The sequence below is a fragment of the Dama dama genome, chromosome 11 (assembly GCF_033118175.1).
Source record: "Dama dama isolate Ldn47 chromosome 11, ASM3311817v1, whole genome shotgun sequence".
In the NCBI taxonomy this organism is placed as follows: domain Eukaryota; kingdom Metazoa; phylum Chordata; class Mammalia; order Artiodactyla; family Cervidae; genus Dama; species Dama dama.
Genome location: NC_083691.1, coordinates 13,599,869 through 13,616,022, shown reverse-complemented (window position 1 = coordinate 13,616,022; position 16,154 = coordinate 13,599,869). Strand labels below are relative to the sequence as shown.

Genomic DNA, 16,154 nt, shown 5'->3' with positions numbered 1-16,154 from the left:
TGGAAGCTAGAGCCAGGCGCCATGGAGTACACGGGGAGCCAGTATGTTGGGGAATTTGTAGATGGCAGGTAAGGGGTTCGTTTGATTCACTACGTCCTTGAACATCCGTGACTGGAAAAAGACGGCGGTCTTTTTGTCCCTGCAAAGAGTTTTGTATCAGACACTTTCTCAATTTTTTTCCCTTTTAAACTTAAGGAAAACTCTTTTAGGTAGGAATGTGTATTCCCATTTTACAGTTCAGGTAAATGAGATCCCGAGAAGTGAAGTAACTTGTTCAAGGGCGCAAATTCTAATTAACAGCAGAGCTGAGATACATCCATTCCATGTATATATGTGTCTGCTGTCTGCCAGTATTAGGTACAGGGATAAGAATATAAATAAGATAAGAATATAAAAACTGTCAAGATCCTTGCTCTCATGCAGCTTATCATCTAGTTAGCATATTGCCAACAAACAGAGAAGATAATTTCAGATGGTGGCTTTGTATGAATCTTCCCTCCTCACAGCAACCATATGAGATAGAAACCCCCATTATCCAGATTGAAAAAGTGAGGTACAAAGTAGTTCCATAACATGCCCGAAGTCACCTAGCTGGCATTTGACAGAGTAGAGATGAAAACTTGGTCTGCTTCCAGAGCCCATGATCTTTCTATTATAGAGTCTTGCTGTTGAGCCCCTGCAGAGGATACATCTAGTTGAAACAATCCTAGAAGGCTTCGTGGAGGAGATAATATTTGAAATGGGCCCTGAAGGTTGGGTAGGATCTAGGTGGGTGGAGATGCAAAATGAAGAATGTTTTCAGGCAGAGCGAACAGCATGAGCAATAGCTCAGAGGGCTTACATATGAAGGAGAGAGCAAGCAGTTCAGTTTGGCTGGAGTATAGGATGTGTCTAGGGGAGAGTGGGAACCCAAGCTGGACAGGGTGGAGTCTGTGTTCTGGTGTAGAGAGATTTGAATACTCTGTACAATTCTGTGGGTGGGAGGAGCCATGGATAGACACTTGGTAGTGCTGGACATTAGGAAGTCTAATTTATTTCATCTCTGTATCCCTCCTCATAGTGCATATGTCTGGTAGGCACTCAGTAAATGTTAGCCACATGAATGAATAAGAGAATGAATGAGTGAGTGAATAATATTTGACATATGGTCATCATACCCTTGTTAAGGATTGATATCTTTATTATAAAGGAGCTCTTTTTGTTCTTTTAAATTTACTTTGAATATAAGATGAAGGCTTATTAGCTTTTTTTTTTTTTTTTTTTTTTGGCTATGCCACGTGGCTTGTGGGATCTTAGTTCCCCAACCAGAGATTGATCCTGGGCCCTCAGGAGTGAGAGCTCAGAATCCTAACCACTGGACTGCTAGGGAATTCTAAGACTTTTTGCCTTGAATGATAAAAGAAAAATGGAAGGGGAGGAGGAAGAGGGGGAAGAAAAGGAAGAGGGAGGGAGTGAGGGAGAGTGGAGGTAGGGAGAGCAGATCAGAGCCCATTGCTGTTGTCCCAGTAAAAGGCAGCAGGACCCTGGGCCAAGGCAGAAGCAATAGGGCTGCGGGAGAGAAAAAAAAATGTAGAGGTTTGGGGGTTTCATTGCCAGGACCTGGCAACTGATTGGCTCCTGGTCCCACTCAGAGAATGCTTTCAGTCCAGCCCAGAGCCCAGCTCCAGGCTTTGAGCCTGGAGATTGAGAACACTGAGGAGGAGCCGCTCTGGGGGAGGAGAGGATGAATTCTGTTTGGGATGGGCTGGAGATATCTGTTGATGAAGAATACATCTAAGTTACATTTAAAAAAAAAAAAAGGAGGGGAGATGCCAAATTTCAGAGATGGGTTTAGATGGAGACTGTGTTTAGAAATGACAGATATAATCTTAAGCAAAGAGGTAGAGATACGAAGACGAGTTCTCTCTCCTCCTATGTCTTGCAGCAAAATAAAATCAAATTAGTTTTTAAGCTCTTCTGCTATAGTTTCATAGCCATTAGTGCAATAATTTTTCAGAAGTGTCATTATCCCTGTTTTACAGATGAGAAACTCAGGCTTAGAGAGGTAGAGGTCATACAAGGCATAGAGAGGTGGAGCCAGGCCTGGACTCCAGGTCTCCCTGGCTCAGAAGCTGTGCTTAACCACAGTGCTCTCCTGTTTGGGGCCTGTGTACGGTGGCAATTTCTGTCATCCACTCAGTAAGTTCACTAGTTCTTCTGTTTCCTTCATTCTTTACTTAGTAGCACCTGTTTAACAAGAAACATGTTTCTAGAAGCTAAGAATACCGAGGTCTTCCTCTCAAGAGGCTTGATTACATAGGAGAGATGAAATATACAATTATGATACAAGGAAGAAAGTGCTAGGCATCCAACAGAGGTACAAACAAAACCAAAAATAAGTTTAGAGTTAGGAAAGATGATTTCCAGCCAGTGGGGAGAAACAAAGAAGGCACGAATGAATGACTGAAAGCTTGTTTCTTAAGCTCTCACTATATATCAGGCCCTTTACTAGGGAAACTGTTATTAGTATCTGGATTCATCTTGGGCATTAATCTCAGCCATTTCCCCTATGAAGCAAGTGGTCATCTGGTCCAGGCGGTACCCTGCCCCTTGCTCCCATAGGGGCCTCTCTTCCCTTGCAGGGCACTGGTCACGCATTGTGTAATTGTTTAGCTGTGTCCCTCACTAGACTGTGAGCCCCTCAAGGACAAGGACTGCATCTTCCTCGATCACTGTTGTGTCTATAGTATTGTATCCAATAGAGTAGACTTAGCAAGGCGCCTGGCATATAGTGGATGTTCTATAAATATTTGTTGGAATAAAGGAAGGAAGGAAAACAGAGGTTTAGGAAAGTCTCCAAGATGGTACATCTAGCATATGATGAAATGAGACTCAGATTCTTGTTTCCTCAGGTGCATACTTGCCCCGGTTTCCTACTTGGGGTGCAGTGGGCAGGGGTGGGCTGGTTGTGGGGAGTGGAGAAGACCCAGAATCAGCTCCCAGAAAGCCTGGTCCCTGTCTCTGCTTCACAGTGTTTGCTGTGTGGCTTTGAGCACATTGTTCCCCTCTCTGGGCCTCCAGAGGGGGTCTTCCATGGGCAGCATGAACTCCAGGACAGCCTCTACTTTGAGAGCAAGGGAAAACAAACAGACCAAATCTTGCATTTCCTTCAACACACAGCCCCTCTTACTTTTGAGCTCTAATGGGAGCATTTTTGTTTCTGAACGGACTAGTGCAGGGACAATAACATCTGGGGACCCTGAGGTGCTGGCTCTCCTGCACCCCTGCCTCTGATCCTCCAGTTGCCATGAGGGTTCAGTGACTTCTTTTTGTCCTTACAGGATGGAGGGTGATGCCGAATACATCCTCCCAACTGAAACAAAATACATTGGGGAAATGAAGGATGGCATGTTTCATGGCCAAGGAACCTTGTACTTCCCCAATGGGAGCCGATTTGATGCGGTTTGGGAGAAAGGGTTGGTTGTAAAGGTAATCAGGTGGGGAGGGGAAAGCCTCAAACGGGAAGAGCCCCCGACGGGCACCCTGCCCTCCCCTCTGCTGCCCTCCTCTCCCGCCTCTTGATCTCCAGGGCTCTGGAATCTTCTCCCTCTCTATCCAGAAGGCCCCTGGAGAAGCCATAATGAGTCTGAATCCTCTTATGCAACCAACTGTGTGACCTTGGGCCCATGACCTACCCTTTCTGAGACTCCTATTTCTTATCTGTACACTGGGGACAATAGTTGTCTTAGTATCATATTGCTGCTGTAACAAATTACTGTCAACTCAGTGCCTTCAAATGACAGAAACTTGTTATCTTTTAGTTCTGGACATCAGAAGTCTAAAACAGGCCAGCAGTGCCTCTTCCTTCTGGAGGCTATGTGGGAGGAACCATTTCCTTGACTTTTCCAGCTCGTGGAAGCTGCATGCATTCCTTGGCTCATGGCCATGCATCCCTCTGACCTTCACTTCCGTCATCACATCTCCTCTCCCTCTGCTTTTGTCATTGTCTCGTCTTCTATCACTCTGACCTTCTTGCCTCCCTCTTAAGAGAACCCCTATGACTACACTGGACCCATATAGATAATCCAGGATAACCCCCCCACTTCAAGATCCTTAACTTAATCCCACGTGCAGAGTCTCTTTTGCCATGTAAGATTAACATTCATAGGCTCAATGATTAGACGTGGACACCTTTGGGGGACCGCAAGTCTGCCAGCCACAAGAGTATGAGGCTTCTCCTTAGGCTGGTTATGAGAATAAATGAGGTAGTGTGTGTGAGTACTCTACTCAGTACCTGGCACTTAGTAAGTACCTAGCACTCAGCAAGTGCTAACTCCACCATTACAATCAGATGACTTATTAGTCATCTAAGTCAAGAGTTCTTAGCCTGGGATTTGTGGGCCACAAATAGAATTCAGGGTGTCAGTGAAATCTCCTGATTTATATACAAAAGCCTCTGTGCATATGGGACTCAAATTTCCCCAGAGAAAGGATCTATAACTTTCATGGGTTTCATTATGGGTGGGTACAGGGGCTGTCTCATAACCTAAAAAAAGGTTAAGAAACACTCCTTGCTTTTCAGCTTGGAGAATCTAAGCCCCAGGAAAGGGATGTGACTTACCCAAGGTCACCCTGTGAATTAATAGTATTGGAATTTCCACCCATGTTTCCTGATGCCCAGACCAATGCAATGTGTACATCCTGAGGCTTCCTTTAGCACTAAGGCAGCAAAAGATGAATGTACGTGTTTGGACAAAGAGCCGTGACTGAGGGCCCTGACCTTTCTAGCCATGATAATAATAAAAGAAGAATAGTAACATTTATTGAGTGTTTACTATGTGCCAGCCCTACGCTAAATGCTCTTCATGCACTATCTCACTGAATATCATTGAATCAGTTCTGTTAAGCATACAGCATGATTTTCCAACTGGATGGAGGAGGAAACCAAGGGCCACCAAGGGTAGGTCATCTGCCCAAGGTCACACAGTGATCCAGACACACAACTCAGGACTTACAATCATGCCTCCCAATCACCACGGCTTTGAGTAGCTGTGGTAGTGATCACTTCAGTGAAAACACCACCCCTTCCCTTGACTTCCATCCTTCTTGGCAAGTGGGCTGTGGCTTCCTCAGACCCACGTGTGTGCACCTCATCTTCCAGGGCACGTACACCTTCTCAGACGGCCTGCAGTATGACCCTGAGAACTGGCATTACTGTGACAGCTACGATCGGAGGTTTTACACCGAGATCTGCCACGGCTTGAAGCCTGCAGGTACCCAGGCATCCTCGCTTCCCTTCACACTCAGACGGAGAGGGAGATGAAAGATGGGTCTAAAGAAGTGGGTTGAGTCCCTTTGAAGTAACCCACCCCAAAGGAGAGGAGAGAGGAGCAGGACCACAGGATGTGACCAGGTTCTAGAGCCAGAAAGACCAGTCCTCAAATCTCAGATCCCCTGTACCAGCCAGGGAACAAGGGCAGGGCATTCACCTCTCTGAGCCTCAGTTTCTCCCCCTGTAAAATGGGACAATAGCTTCATTGACCTTACAAGTTTAGAAATAAGATCACACTTGTAAAGTGTTTGCAGCAGTGTCTTGCACGCACAGTAGGTGTGTGGGACACCTCAGCTGCCGTTATTCATCAGATCAGCTGCAACACTGACATGGGGCAGCAGTCATGGACCGTGTGTCTGTGTACCGGGGGCCGGCTTTCTGTCCTCTCTGTCGCACTGAATCCCCAGGTGACCCTGCCATGTCAGCTTCCTAGTCCCATGTCACAGAGGAAGGAGCTGAGGTCATGGAGCTCAAGCGTGTTTCGAGTGGCAGAGCTCGCATCGGAGCCCATGTCTTCCTCTCTGAGGTCCCTACATCACACTGCCTTGCTGGGAAAATCGAGTTCCATCACAGAAGGGGACACTGGGGCCTAGAGTCTGTGTCCAGAGAGTGGCAGCTTCAGGGGTCCTCTGTGTTTCTGAGACTCATGTGAGGTCAGCTGAACCTCAAGAGGCAAGATTTAGGCACAGCCCAGACAATATAGCCAAATACCGGGAAGTGACTTGTAAACTGTAAAAAAAAAAAAAAAAAAAAAAATCCTGACTTAGAGGTAGTATGGTGGCACTGACAGAGCAGAGAGCTGGAAGATCGGGGCTGGAGTCCCGGCATATTCCCCTCAATAGCTGGATGAGCCTGGGGAGCTCAACGTCCCCAAGGACAGAAACCTCCAGAAAGCACTTGGGATTGGGGTCCAGACACCCTGAGTGCAGACCCTGGCTTTGTGACCAGGTAAGCCGCCTCCTCTCTCTTGGCTTTCCTGACACCTCACCCTCCCACTTTCTTCCTATTTCATCTCCTTTGCCAGCTCCCCCTCCCCCGTTATTAATTCTGGGGTTTACCATGGCTCTCTGGCTTAGGCCCTCTTCTGTTTTCGTTCTGAATCTTCTCCCTACAAGTTGATTCACATTTAAGCCTTCATTTATTGTTTTTCAGTTGCCCAGTCATGTCCGACTCTTCGTGGTCCCGTGGATAGCAGCACGCCAGGCCTCCCTGTCCCTCACTGTCTCCCTGAGTTTGCTCAGACTCGTGTCCACTGAGTTGGTGATGCCATCCAACCATCCCATCCTCTGTTGTCCTCTTCTCCTTTTGCCTTCATTTAATTGAAATCAAAATCCGTGAGTCTCAGATTCCTGCATCCTGTTTCCCCAACACCTCCACTGGGTCATCTCTCAACTTGTCTGCACGGAATTCGTTACCCTGCCCACCAGCCCACTGACCCCCAGGACTGCTGCCCTGGAGACCATCACTCCCACCCCACCCCCACCCCCACATAAGCCTAATCCTGACTCCTCCTTCCTCCATAAGTGTGCAATCCATCACCTGGTCCTGTGGATTCTGCCTCTAAAATATATCCATTCATTTGTTCATTAAACAGATACTTACTGAGCATCTCCATGGGCCAAGCTGAGCTTCTTCATCCTCTTTTGTTGTTATTGGTCAGTTGCTAAGTCATGTCTGACTCTTTGCAACCCCATGGACTGCAGCACATTAGGCTTCGCTGTCCATCACCAACTCCCAGAATTTGTTCAAACTCAAGTCCATTGAGCTGGTGATGCCACCCAACCATCTCATCCTCTGTCGCCCCCTTCTCCGCCTGCCCTCAATCTTTCCCAGCATCAGGGTCTTTTCCAGTGAGTCGGCTGTTCACGTCAAGTGGCCATCCTATCTCTCTGCACTATTCCAGACCTTCACCCTCTCCCCTTCTTTACCTGAACTCTTGAGATCCACACTGGCCCCCTTCTGGGCCATTCTCCCCTCTGTGCTCACTTCCATCTCTGAAAACCATGGATCTGATGGCCACCTGCCCCCCTCCCCTACACAGCTTCTAGTGCCTCCTCACTATCCCGAAGATGAGGCTCCATGCTTTTAAAACGACCAGCATTCTCCAGCTCCCGTGAGGTCCCCAGCCTCACCCTTCGCTCACTGCCCTTCTTGAATGTTCTCTCTGCTCCCTCACTGGTGATGCTTGCTCTCTGTTCCTCAAAGAGACCATGCTGTTCCCTGCCAGTCCCCCTCCTGCCTGGAATGCTCTAACCCTCTCGCTTCACCCAGATACCTCCTTCCCATCCTTCAGGTCTGAGCTTAATGCCCCTTTCTCGGGGCTCTTCCTTGAATTCCCAGACCAGGTGAGGCCTCCCCGTGACGAATCACAGAGCAGCCATGATCCCTTACCTGAGCTCTGTCACAGGTGTCTGTCTTCCCGAGCTGGCTGTGAGCTCCTGGAGGGCAAAGGCGCTGTGTTCCTAGTGTCCGAGCACATTATCTGGCGCATAGTAGGTGTTCAATGAAGAGTTATTATCAGACAGGACTAAGAGTACTGACATAGCAGTGGGAGGTGATAGGGTGCGCTTAGGGTAGGTAAGCAATGACCTTCACAGACCTTTCCTGAGCACACGCCCTGTGGCAGCCACCGGCTGGATCCTGGGGGAATGAGAGCTATGAGGACACAGCCTGTGCCTTCAGAGAGCTGCCTGTCTGATGCCACTGAAGAACCTTGTAAATGATTCCTCGTGGGGTAGTGATGACTTGGTCACAGGCTCTTCCCCCCAACTGAAACCTGTAGGCCAAGGGCTCCTGGCTTTGGGCCCTCAGCACTCACACAGCACAGGTTTTGCTAAACTGGGCCTCTGTCTCGAGGCAGTGCACAGATTTCCCGCAGCCTCGCCTTCTCCTTCAGGGGCCCCAGCAAAGAAGCTTTGTCTAAATACCCACTTCCTTCCAAAGTCACTCTGCATATCTCTCTGAAGGCCCCCTCTAAGCCTTGGGGGCACGCTTTGTTGGAGGTGGGGAGGGTTAAGGCTACCCTTCCCCTCTCTGGGCATCTATGAGATGGGCTTTGGCAGGAGGCTTCAGGGAAAGAATGGCTGTGAAGTGCTCAGCGTGGAGTGTAACCCTCAACCCATAGTGTCCCGGCTCATCATGGTTAACCAACCTAAGCACAGCTCTGGGCGGGACCCTGAGCCGTGAGCATGGTTCTGTGCTCGGAGCATCCCCCTCAGTCCAGAGGACAGGGAGTTACAGAGACCACGAATAAGAGGAAACCAGGAAGTTCCTTCTTCCAACCTTATCCCCTTTTCTCAGGCTTCAGCTTCCAAGAGAGATGACACGCAGGAGGCATGACCATAAAGGTGCACTGACTTCTTTTCCTCCTGGTAGTTCCAGTGTCCCCAGTCCTGGGAGACAATGCCCGGGTCCTCTTCTCCCCTGATGTTAGCAGCTTAATTTATAGGGCTAGAGTTTTATATACAGTAGTGTGTATATATAGTTATATGTATATACACACACACACACACACACACTATATATATATATCAATCCCAGTCTCCTAATTCATCCCACCCCCTGATATCCTTTCAAGGTATCTCTCAACTCACCAATATGGACCCACCTAGAAAGATCCCTCCAGGCTGTTACGACTGTGGAGACGGCTTCTATAACCCGAACACGAGGATAGTCAAGGACTATAATTATCGCTTTCTGAGAAATGCAGGTATGTTTATTCCAAACCCTGTGGCACATGTTTTCTCCTCTCTCATCACACATAGGTTTGTGCACACGTGTGCACACACATACATGCATTTAGTGGGAAAGAAGCTTTTGCCGATGAAAGACAAAACCTGATCGTGTGAGTGTTTCACTCTTTGGAATTCTCATGGCTGACAAGTCTATACCTAGTCATAGAGTGGGGCAGAGGATGTTAGAGGTCTAACTGTGACAGCACGTAAGTGTAGCACTGAAAAGATTCAAGTACCCATCTTTACATGTTTCCCTGCAGCTAATGGGTGCCTGCTGTATGCCAGACACTCTGCTTAGTCTGGGCACCAAAGCAGGGCAAAACTAGTCACAAACCCCTTTCTCATGGAGCTTCTTGTTGTCCAGTTACCCAGTTGTGTTCAACTCTTTGTTTGGCAAAGAGCAGACAAGTACTATAAACAGTTAATTGCATCATGGAATAAGCACAATAAATGGGGAAAAGTGGCCCTTGATGAAGGGTAAGGGTAGAAAAGAAGGGGGTGGGGTGCCAGAGATATGGAAGCGATGCTGTGGGAGCACAAATAAGTGGTACCTAATCCAGAACCAGACATCCTGAGAAGGATTCAAGAAGGAAACAGCCAACTTGAGGTCCAAAAAATGTTGGGGCATTGACCCCAAGGTGTGGGGAGAGGGTTTCCAGCCAGAGGAGCAGCACAGGTACAGGCCTGGAAAGTGAGTGATGCCATGTGGTCCAAGAAGCCTGCTCCTCAAGCAGGGGAGTACCTTGGAGGATCCAGAACCTCGGTTTGGTGAGTGAACACAAGCTGATCAGACTGAGAAGGACTGACTTACAGTGACCAAACTTGCAGGAGATCAGTGTACAAATAAGAATGAGAATATTTTCCTTTAACACCATGATTCCTAACCTTTCTCTTTTCTAGAGTCACAGTTCCACTAGGAATAACAAAATCTATGAATCCTCCTAGAAAAGTGCCCACATATGCACACACACAAATATACATGTGTACGCACACACATACACACCATTTTGCACATAGTTTTAAGGGGTTGATGGTTCCTGTAAATACCCTGGTCTAGAAACCTACTGTGTAATGTGAAAGAAACTGCCAGGTAGACCAGAAGGCCTGGGTTGGCTGATGAAGGTCTCCACTTCCCACAGGGATGTTTATTCAGTAATTCAATGAAATGGTTGGATGGCATCACCATCTCAATGGAGATGGGTTTGAGAAAACTCTGGGAGATAGTGAAGGACAGGGAAGCCTGGAGTGCTGCAGTCCATGGGGTCACAAAGAGTCGGACACAACTTAGCAGCTGAAAAACAACAATTCAATGACAATAAAAAATTTACTTTGCAGTGCTGAAATAAGTACAAAGGGAATTGTCAGCTGATGTGGCCAAATCCTGGACCTGAGATACTCCTCACCCACTGGGTGCTCCTGGGGACCATGGCAAATGCTTGCACTCCAAGTCCCTGGCACTTTTCTCTAATGACTTCCGTCTTCCATGAATAGAGTGTATTATGTGCATGCATGCATGCGTGCTCAGTCATGTCCGACTCTTTATGACCCCATGGACTGTAGCCCACCAGTCTCCTCTGTTCATGGGATTTTCTAGCAAGAATACTGGAGTGGGTTGCCATTTCTTCCTCCAGGGAATGAGTGTACTGTGTAGAACACTAATTCTGCTGGATGTTACTAAGCTCCCCTGAAGTTTCTTGATGAAATCAAATAAGGAGATACTGGGCTAAGTAGAACTCAACAGTTGTACTACTGAAGGGCTTCTCAGGGCCTGTAATATGCTGGTACACTTTGTAGTTGTCCTTCCAGACCCTTGGGCTTCCCTGCTGGCTCAGATGGTAAAGAATCTGCCTGCAGTGCAGGAGACCTGGGTTTGATCCCTGGGTTTGAAAGATCCCCTGGAGAAGGAAATGGCAACCCACTCCAGTATTCTTGCCTGGAAAATTCCATGGATGGAGGAGCCTGGTAGGCTGCAGTCCATGGGGTCGCAAAGAGTCAGACACGACTGAGCAACTTCACTAGACCCTTACTTCAACTGTAATGAAATACTCTTACTTATGTCATGAATTGCTTACTGTCTGTCTCTCCAGCTAGAGGCTAAGATCCCCGAGAGCAGGGACCCTGTCTTCTTGTCTCCACTTGTCCTAGTCAGAGTCCAGTCAGAAAACAAAGAATTTAACATAAAAAAAAAAAAATTGATTAAGTAAGTATTGGAGAATTAAAAAAGCAAAAGAAAGACACTGGGGTATGAGAAGGTAGTTGCAAGAAGCAGCTACCACCTCAACACTGGGGGGCAGGGCAAGAGATTGGGTTGTTAGAATATAGGTTGCTGGAGGCACCCCCCACCAGGAGCTCTAATTCAGGCCTCTGAGGAGGGGGCACTGCCCAGTGGGGTCTCTGGAGAGAAAGTGATAATGCCGATTCTAGGAGTGTGGGGAGAGCTGGAAATTTGATGTGAAAGGCCATTGCTGAGACACTGACAGGAACAGCAGGCAAAACAGGAAAGAGCATGTTCCCTTCCCCTCTGTCTGCCTTGCTGCACCTGATGGGGACCAGCTGGCAAAGGAGACATGACCTCTATGGGGTCCCAGTCCCAGCATTGCCAAGCAGGGTGTGGAGAGGTAGGTTTGGAGCTGAGAGTCAGTAGCTTCATAACTAGCACCATCCACTGCTTTTTTGTTGCTCAGCATCCAGACACACTTTACTCTGCTGCAAAGATAACACGTTTGTGCTTTTTTGTGTGAGAAGTTCCAACCACTCTTCCTATTCACACAAAGAGACTCCCACCTTCTCCTCTAAAAGAGGAGACCTGAAACCCAGTAGACATTGTGTCTGTCTTTGGTTGATATTATCCTTTGACAGTCCTGCCTAATCTACAGCCTACACATCACTGCCAAGAATCTTTGTATAAAATATTAAGGAAAAAAGAGGAAAGAAATAAATTAGTTAATAAAAGCAAATCCATAGATGAATAAGTGATATAGATACACATAAACATACAAGCAAGGAAGAAAAGCTATACTGTTGATACAGTCCTCTTTCCATAACTGGTCATGCATGCATGCTGAGTCGATTCAGTCATGTCCGATTCTTTGTGACCCTATGGACTGTAGCCTGCCAGGCTCCTCTGTCCATAAGATTCTCCAGGCAAGAATACTGGAGTGGGTTGCCATGCCTGCCTCCAGGGGATCTTCCCAACCCAGGGATCAAACCCGCATCTCTTACGTCTCAGGCATTGGCAAGCGGGTGGGTTTTTTACCACTAGCGTCACCTGGGAAGCTCAACTGGTCATGAGGCTGTAGTTACAAATTTACAAATTCCTTTTTCCATTATAAATTCCACATTCCATTTGCTCTCCGTCCGCATTTCAGTCCATCTGGTGTTCTAACTGGTAAGGCAACCCAAACCTTCGTTCTTGAGGGTTCTGAATCCCTACTGGCCCTGCCTTTTTTGCTTGTTTAGTTGGTTGGTTTAGTTTTCACTCGTTTTTACTACTGGCAGTGGAAGAACTAAGAATTTCCCTAGAGAACCCCCTTGGGTTCCATACAGCATCGCCTTTCCCCAACTGTATAGCAGCAACCCAGTTCCCCCTGGCAATCGAGATCCATCACTCTAGCCAGAAATGTATTCCCCTTCTTTGCCTGTTGTTTCAGTGGCATTAGGAGCAAAGTGGCCAGGTGGCTGTTCCCACTTCCAATTCAGTTGAACCATCATTGTATCACTTGGTGAGGCCATTTCTTCTTGAGAACAAAAACCTTTGGATCAATAAGATTCAAAGTTACAGGAAAAAGTAAGCAAAAAAATCTCCTTAAAACCTGGCATACTGATACAGCCCTGGCACCACACACAGACCCAGGCACGTAGTAGGTGCTCATTAACTGTGTACGAAACAGATAAATCAAGGAATGAATGTGTACTGTCAGTCTCTACCAGGGAGATATAGGTATATCTTTTCCCAAAATTGTTTTATTAATTGTAAAATTAGTTGGGAGATGGGGCAGTAGGGAGAAATTCTCTAGAATCAGGGTTCCGGGAAATTCTGTTAGCATAATCTTTCTTCAGTTGTGGTACAATACAACTGGTACACAGACTAGTGGAGGAGACAGACACAGAAACATCTAATCACAGTAGAATGTGATGTGTGCCCTGCCGGAGGGGATGGTGGCGGGGGATGGGAGGGAGGAATTGATCACCTGGCCCAGATGGGGGGAGGTGTCAGTCAGGAAAAAGGTCCCAGAAGTGACGGGTCCTAAAGAACGAGTAGGAGTGTCATAAACAGGACTGTTGGCGAAGGGCATTCCAGGCCGAGGGAACAACATGGGCAAAGACACAGAGGCATAAAAATGCGTAATGTGACTGGGAAACAGAAATTGTGGTTCCCAGAGTCCTTTATCCTGGTGTAGAGTCTGCCTGCCAATGTAGGAGGCTCGGGTTCGATCCCTGGGTTGGGAAGATTCCCCTGCAGGAGGAAATGGCAACCCACTCCACTGTTCTTACCTGGAAAAGTCCCATGGACAGAGGAGCCTGGCAGGCTACAGTCCATGGGGTCGCAAGAGTCAGACATGACTTAGCGACTGAACCACCGCCACCCATGGGAAACCTGAAGAAGAGCAGACAGGTGCAGCGGGGTTGGGAAGAGTGTTAAAGACAGAGAGAACAGCATGTGCGAAGGGTTAGAGATGGGGAGACCGATGCACAGCGAAGAGGCTGCAGGTCCTTCAGGAGCGTGAGACACCAGTGCATCAGGGGAAGACGAACAGGAGAGGAGGACCAAGAGGGCAGGAAGGAAGATCACAGGGGTCTTTTCCTCTGGGGGCTTTTGGGGTGCAGGGAAGTTTAGGGTCAAGCAAAACAGTCATTGATGTACCCATTAGAAAGAGTTTTCTGGTTACATACAGAAAAGGGGCCAAAGGAGAGGAGACAGGAGATCCTTCCAGCAAGATGGTAGAGAGGGGCATCCCCAGAGCCACATCTCCAGGGTGGTGGGCTGGAGATTTGGCTTCTGAGTTCTGGCCCCAGCTCCCTGGGTCACCTGCTGGCTGACTCTGGGCCAGTACCTTCCCTCTCTGAGCCCCTTTCTCTTCATTTGTAAAATGAGATGGTTGGGCTGGATAATTTCTAGCGTCCTTCCAACCTTAATGGTCTATGATGGAGGAGAAAGGTAGCCAAGGGGTATTTTGGTCCTGATATTATAGGATGGATCAAGTTTGGAGTATCCTGGAAACCGCTAAGAGGGAGTCTCTGTTGGTGGCGACCTGGTCATTACCCTTAACTCACCTCACCCTGCCGGGGACTGCAGTGACCTTCTGCCCATCTTCTGCTTCCCCCCGGGGCGCTTTCTCCCTTGAGTCCAATCTGCCCCTTAAATGGTGCTTCCTGTTGGCATCCTGGAGGCACAGGACTGCCGGCCACGTGGGCCTGCGATGCATGACTGCGGCCATCCTAGAGTAAACACAGTGGCCTGAGCCACTGCTCTTATGAGGCACATGCCACCTGGGTGGGTCAAACCCAAGGACACTGTTTCCTAGGCGGTCACAGGCTGGGGGACCAGCAGAAGGGTCGCCTTCCGCTCTCCTCCAGGCAGCTCTGAACTGCCTTTCTCCTCCCCCACCTTTGGCTGACTTCCGCACCACTGCTACGCAGGCAGAGAGGAAACCCTGGACAGCTGAGCTGCCGACTGCTAGGCTGTGAGCACACGTGACAGATCCAGGTTTGCTAGACTTGGCTTTCTCAGTGTGCACTTCTTCTTCTTTTAACTTTTTGACCACACCCCATGGCATGCGGGACCCTAGTTCCCTGACCAGGGATCGAACCTGCACCCCCCTGCATTGGAAAGTGGAATCTTTAAGCACTGGATTGCCAGGGAAGTCCCATGAGTGTGTCTTTCTTAACTGGAAAGGATGGTCCCAACTGCTGGATTGAGGTTTGAATTTAAATCCCTCCTCCCATTCATCCAAAAGTCTTTGAGCGCCGCAGTGCACCAGGCTTTGGGGAGCACGGCAGGCAAGAATTCTCTCCAACTGTGGCTCTCAAACCTTTGGACCCTGGCTCGCTTCGGGAGTGATTTGCATCATGATGCAGAATGCACACAAACTCACACTCACATATGTATTCTTTGTACGTGAGATGCGCAGTGATGTTTTCTGTTCAGTTTTTTTTTTTAATGCTGGTTGCTATGCACTAAATTGATTTCACAACCTCCTTAAGAGTCAGGACCATTGTTCCAGGCAGCCTTCCCTGACCAACCCCTCCCTCCACCCTGTCTGGGTACGATGTCCCTCCTCGGGCCCCCACAAGCCTTGCAGCACTCAGCACACAACAGCAGAAGTACCTCTCTTTGCCTGGCTCCCCCACTGGACTGGGAGCTTCTTGAGGGTGGGGACCATGTATCATGTCTGATTCAGCACCATGTCCCCTGCGCCTCATACAGGTTCCACTAGTTGGAGGTGATTCAATGTTTGTAAAAGAAAAGCAGACAGGTGGGCAGAGGACCTGCCTACAAGTCACTCAGATTCTTCAAAAGATTATATGCAATTCAATCACCTGGCACATATAGACAAATTATTATTTTGAATAATAAAAATAAGTCATTGTGGGGATTTCCCTGGTGGTCCAGTGGCTAAGGCTCCTCACTCCCAATGCAGGGGGCCCAGGTTCGATCCCTGGTCAGGGAACTAGATCCAACATGCCCCAACTAAGATCTGGAGCAGCCAAATACGTAAACAAATATTTTAAAAAGCAGGCCATTATATTTTTCTGCACTGCCAAGTTTGAAAAGCGTAAAAGCTTAAGCGTTCAGGATCTCAAATCAGTGGCCCTCAGGCCTGAGTTTTTGTTTGGCTGGCCCCATGCTTGAAATTGCACGGGTTTGAGCACAGCTGCAGGAATTTTAGTTCCCTCACCAGGGATTGAACCCAAGCTTACAGTAGTGAAAGCGCCAAGTCCTAACTGCTGGACTGCCAGGGAATTCCCAGCGTCTGGCATTAATGGCAACCCACTGCAGTACTCTTGCCTGGAAACTCCCATGGACGGAGGAGTGTGGTAGGCTGCAGTCCATGGGGTCGCTAAGAGTCTGACATGACTGAGCGACTTCACTTTCACGTTTCACTTTC

General features: G+C 48.2%; 1 protein-coding gene and 1 non-coding gene across 2 annotated transcripts in view; both read left to right on the top strand.

Moving 5' to 3' along the window:
• The first annotated feature begins 21 nt into the window (after window positions 1–21).
• Window positions 22–16,154, top strand: part of MORN5 (MORN repeat containing 5) — a 34,728-nt gene continuing 18,595 nt past the window's right edge. Inside the window, exons 1-4 of the mRNA XM_061156199.1 lie at window positions 22–68; window positions 3,321–3,468; window positions 5,141–5,252; window positions 8,889–9,020. Coding sequence (XP_061012182.1) covers window positions 22–68; window positions 3,321–3,468; window positions 5,141–5,252; window positions 8,889–9,020 — 439 coding nt within the window. The remainder of the gene's footprint in view (window positions 69–3,320; window positions 3,469–5,140; window positions 5,253–8,888; window positions 9,021–16,154) is intronic.
• TRNAG-CCC (transfer RNA glycine (anticodon CCC)) lies at window positions 15,644–15,716 on the top strand. The gene has a single exon. It is a non-coding gene; the product is annotated as a tRNA-Gly (tRNA).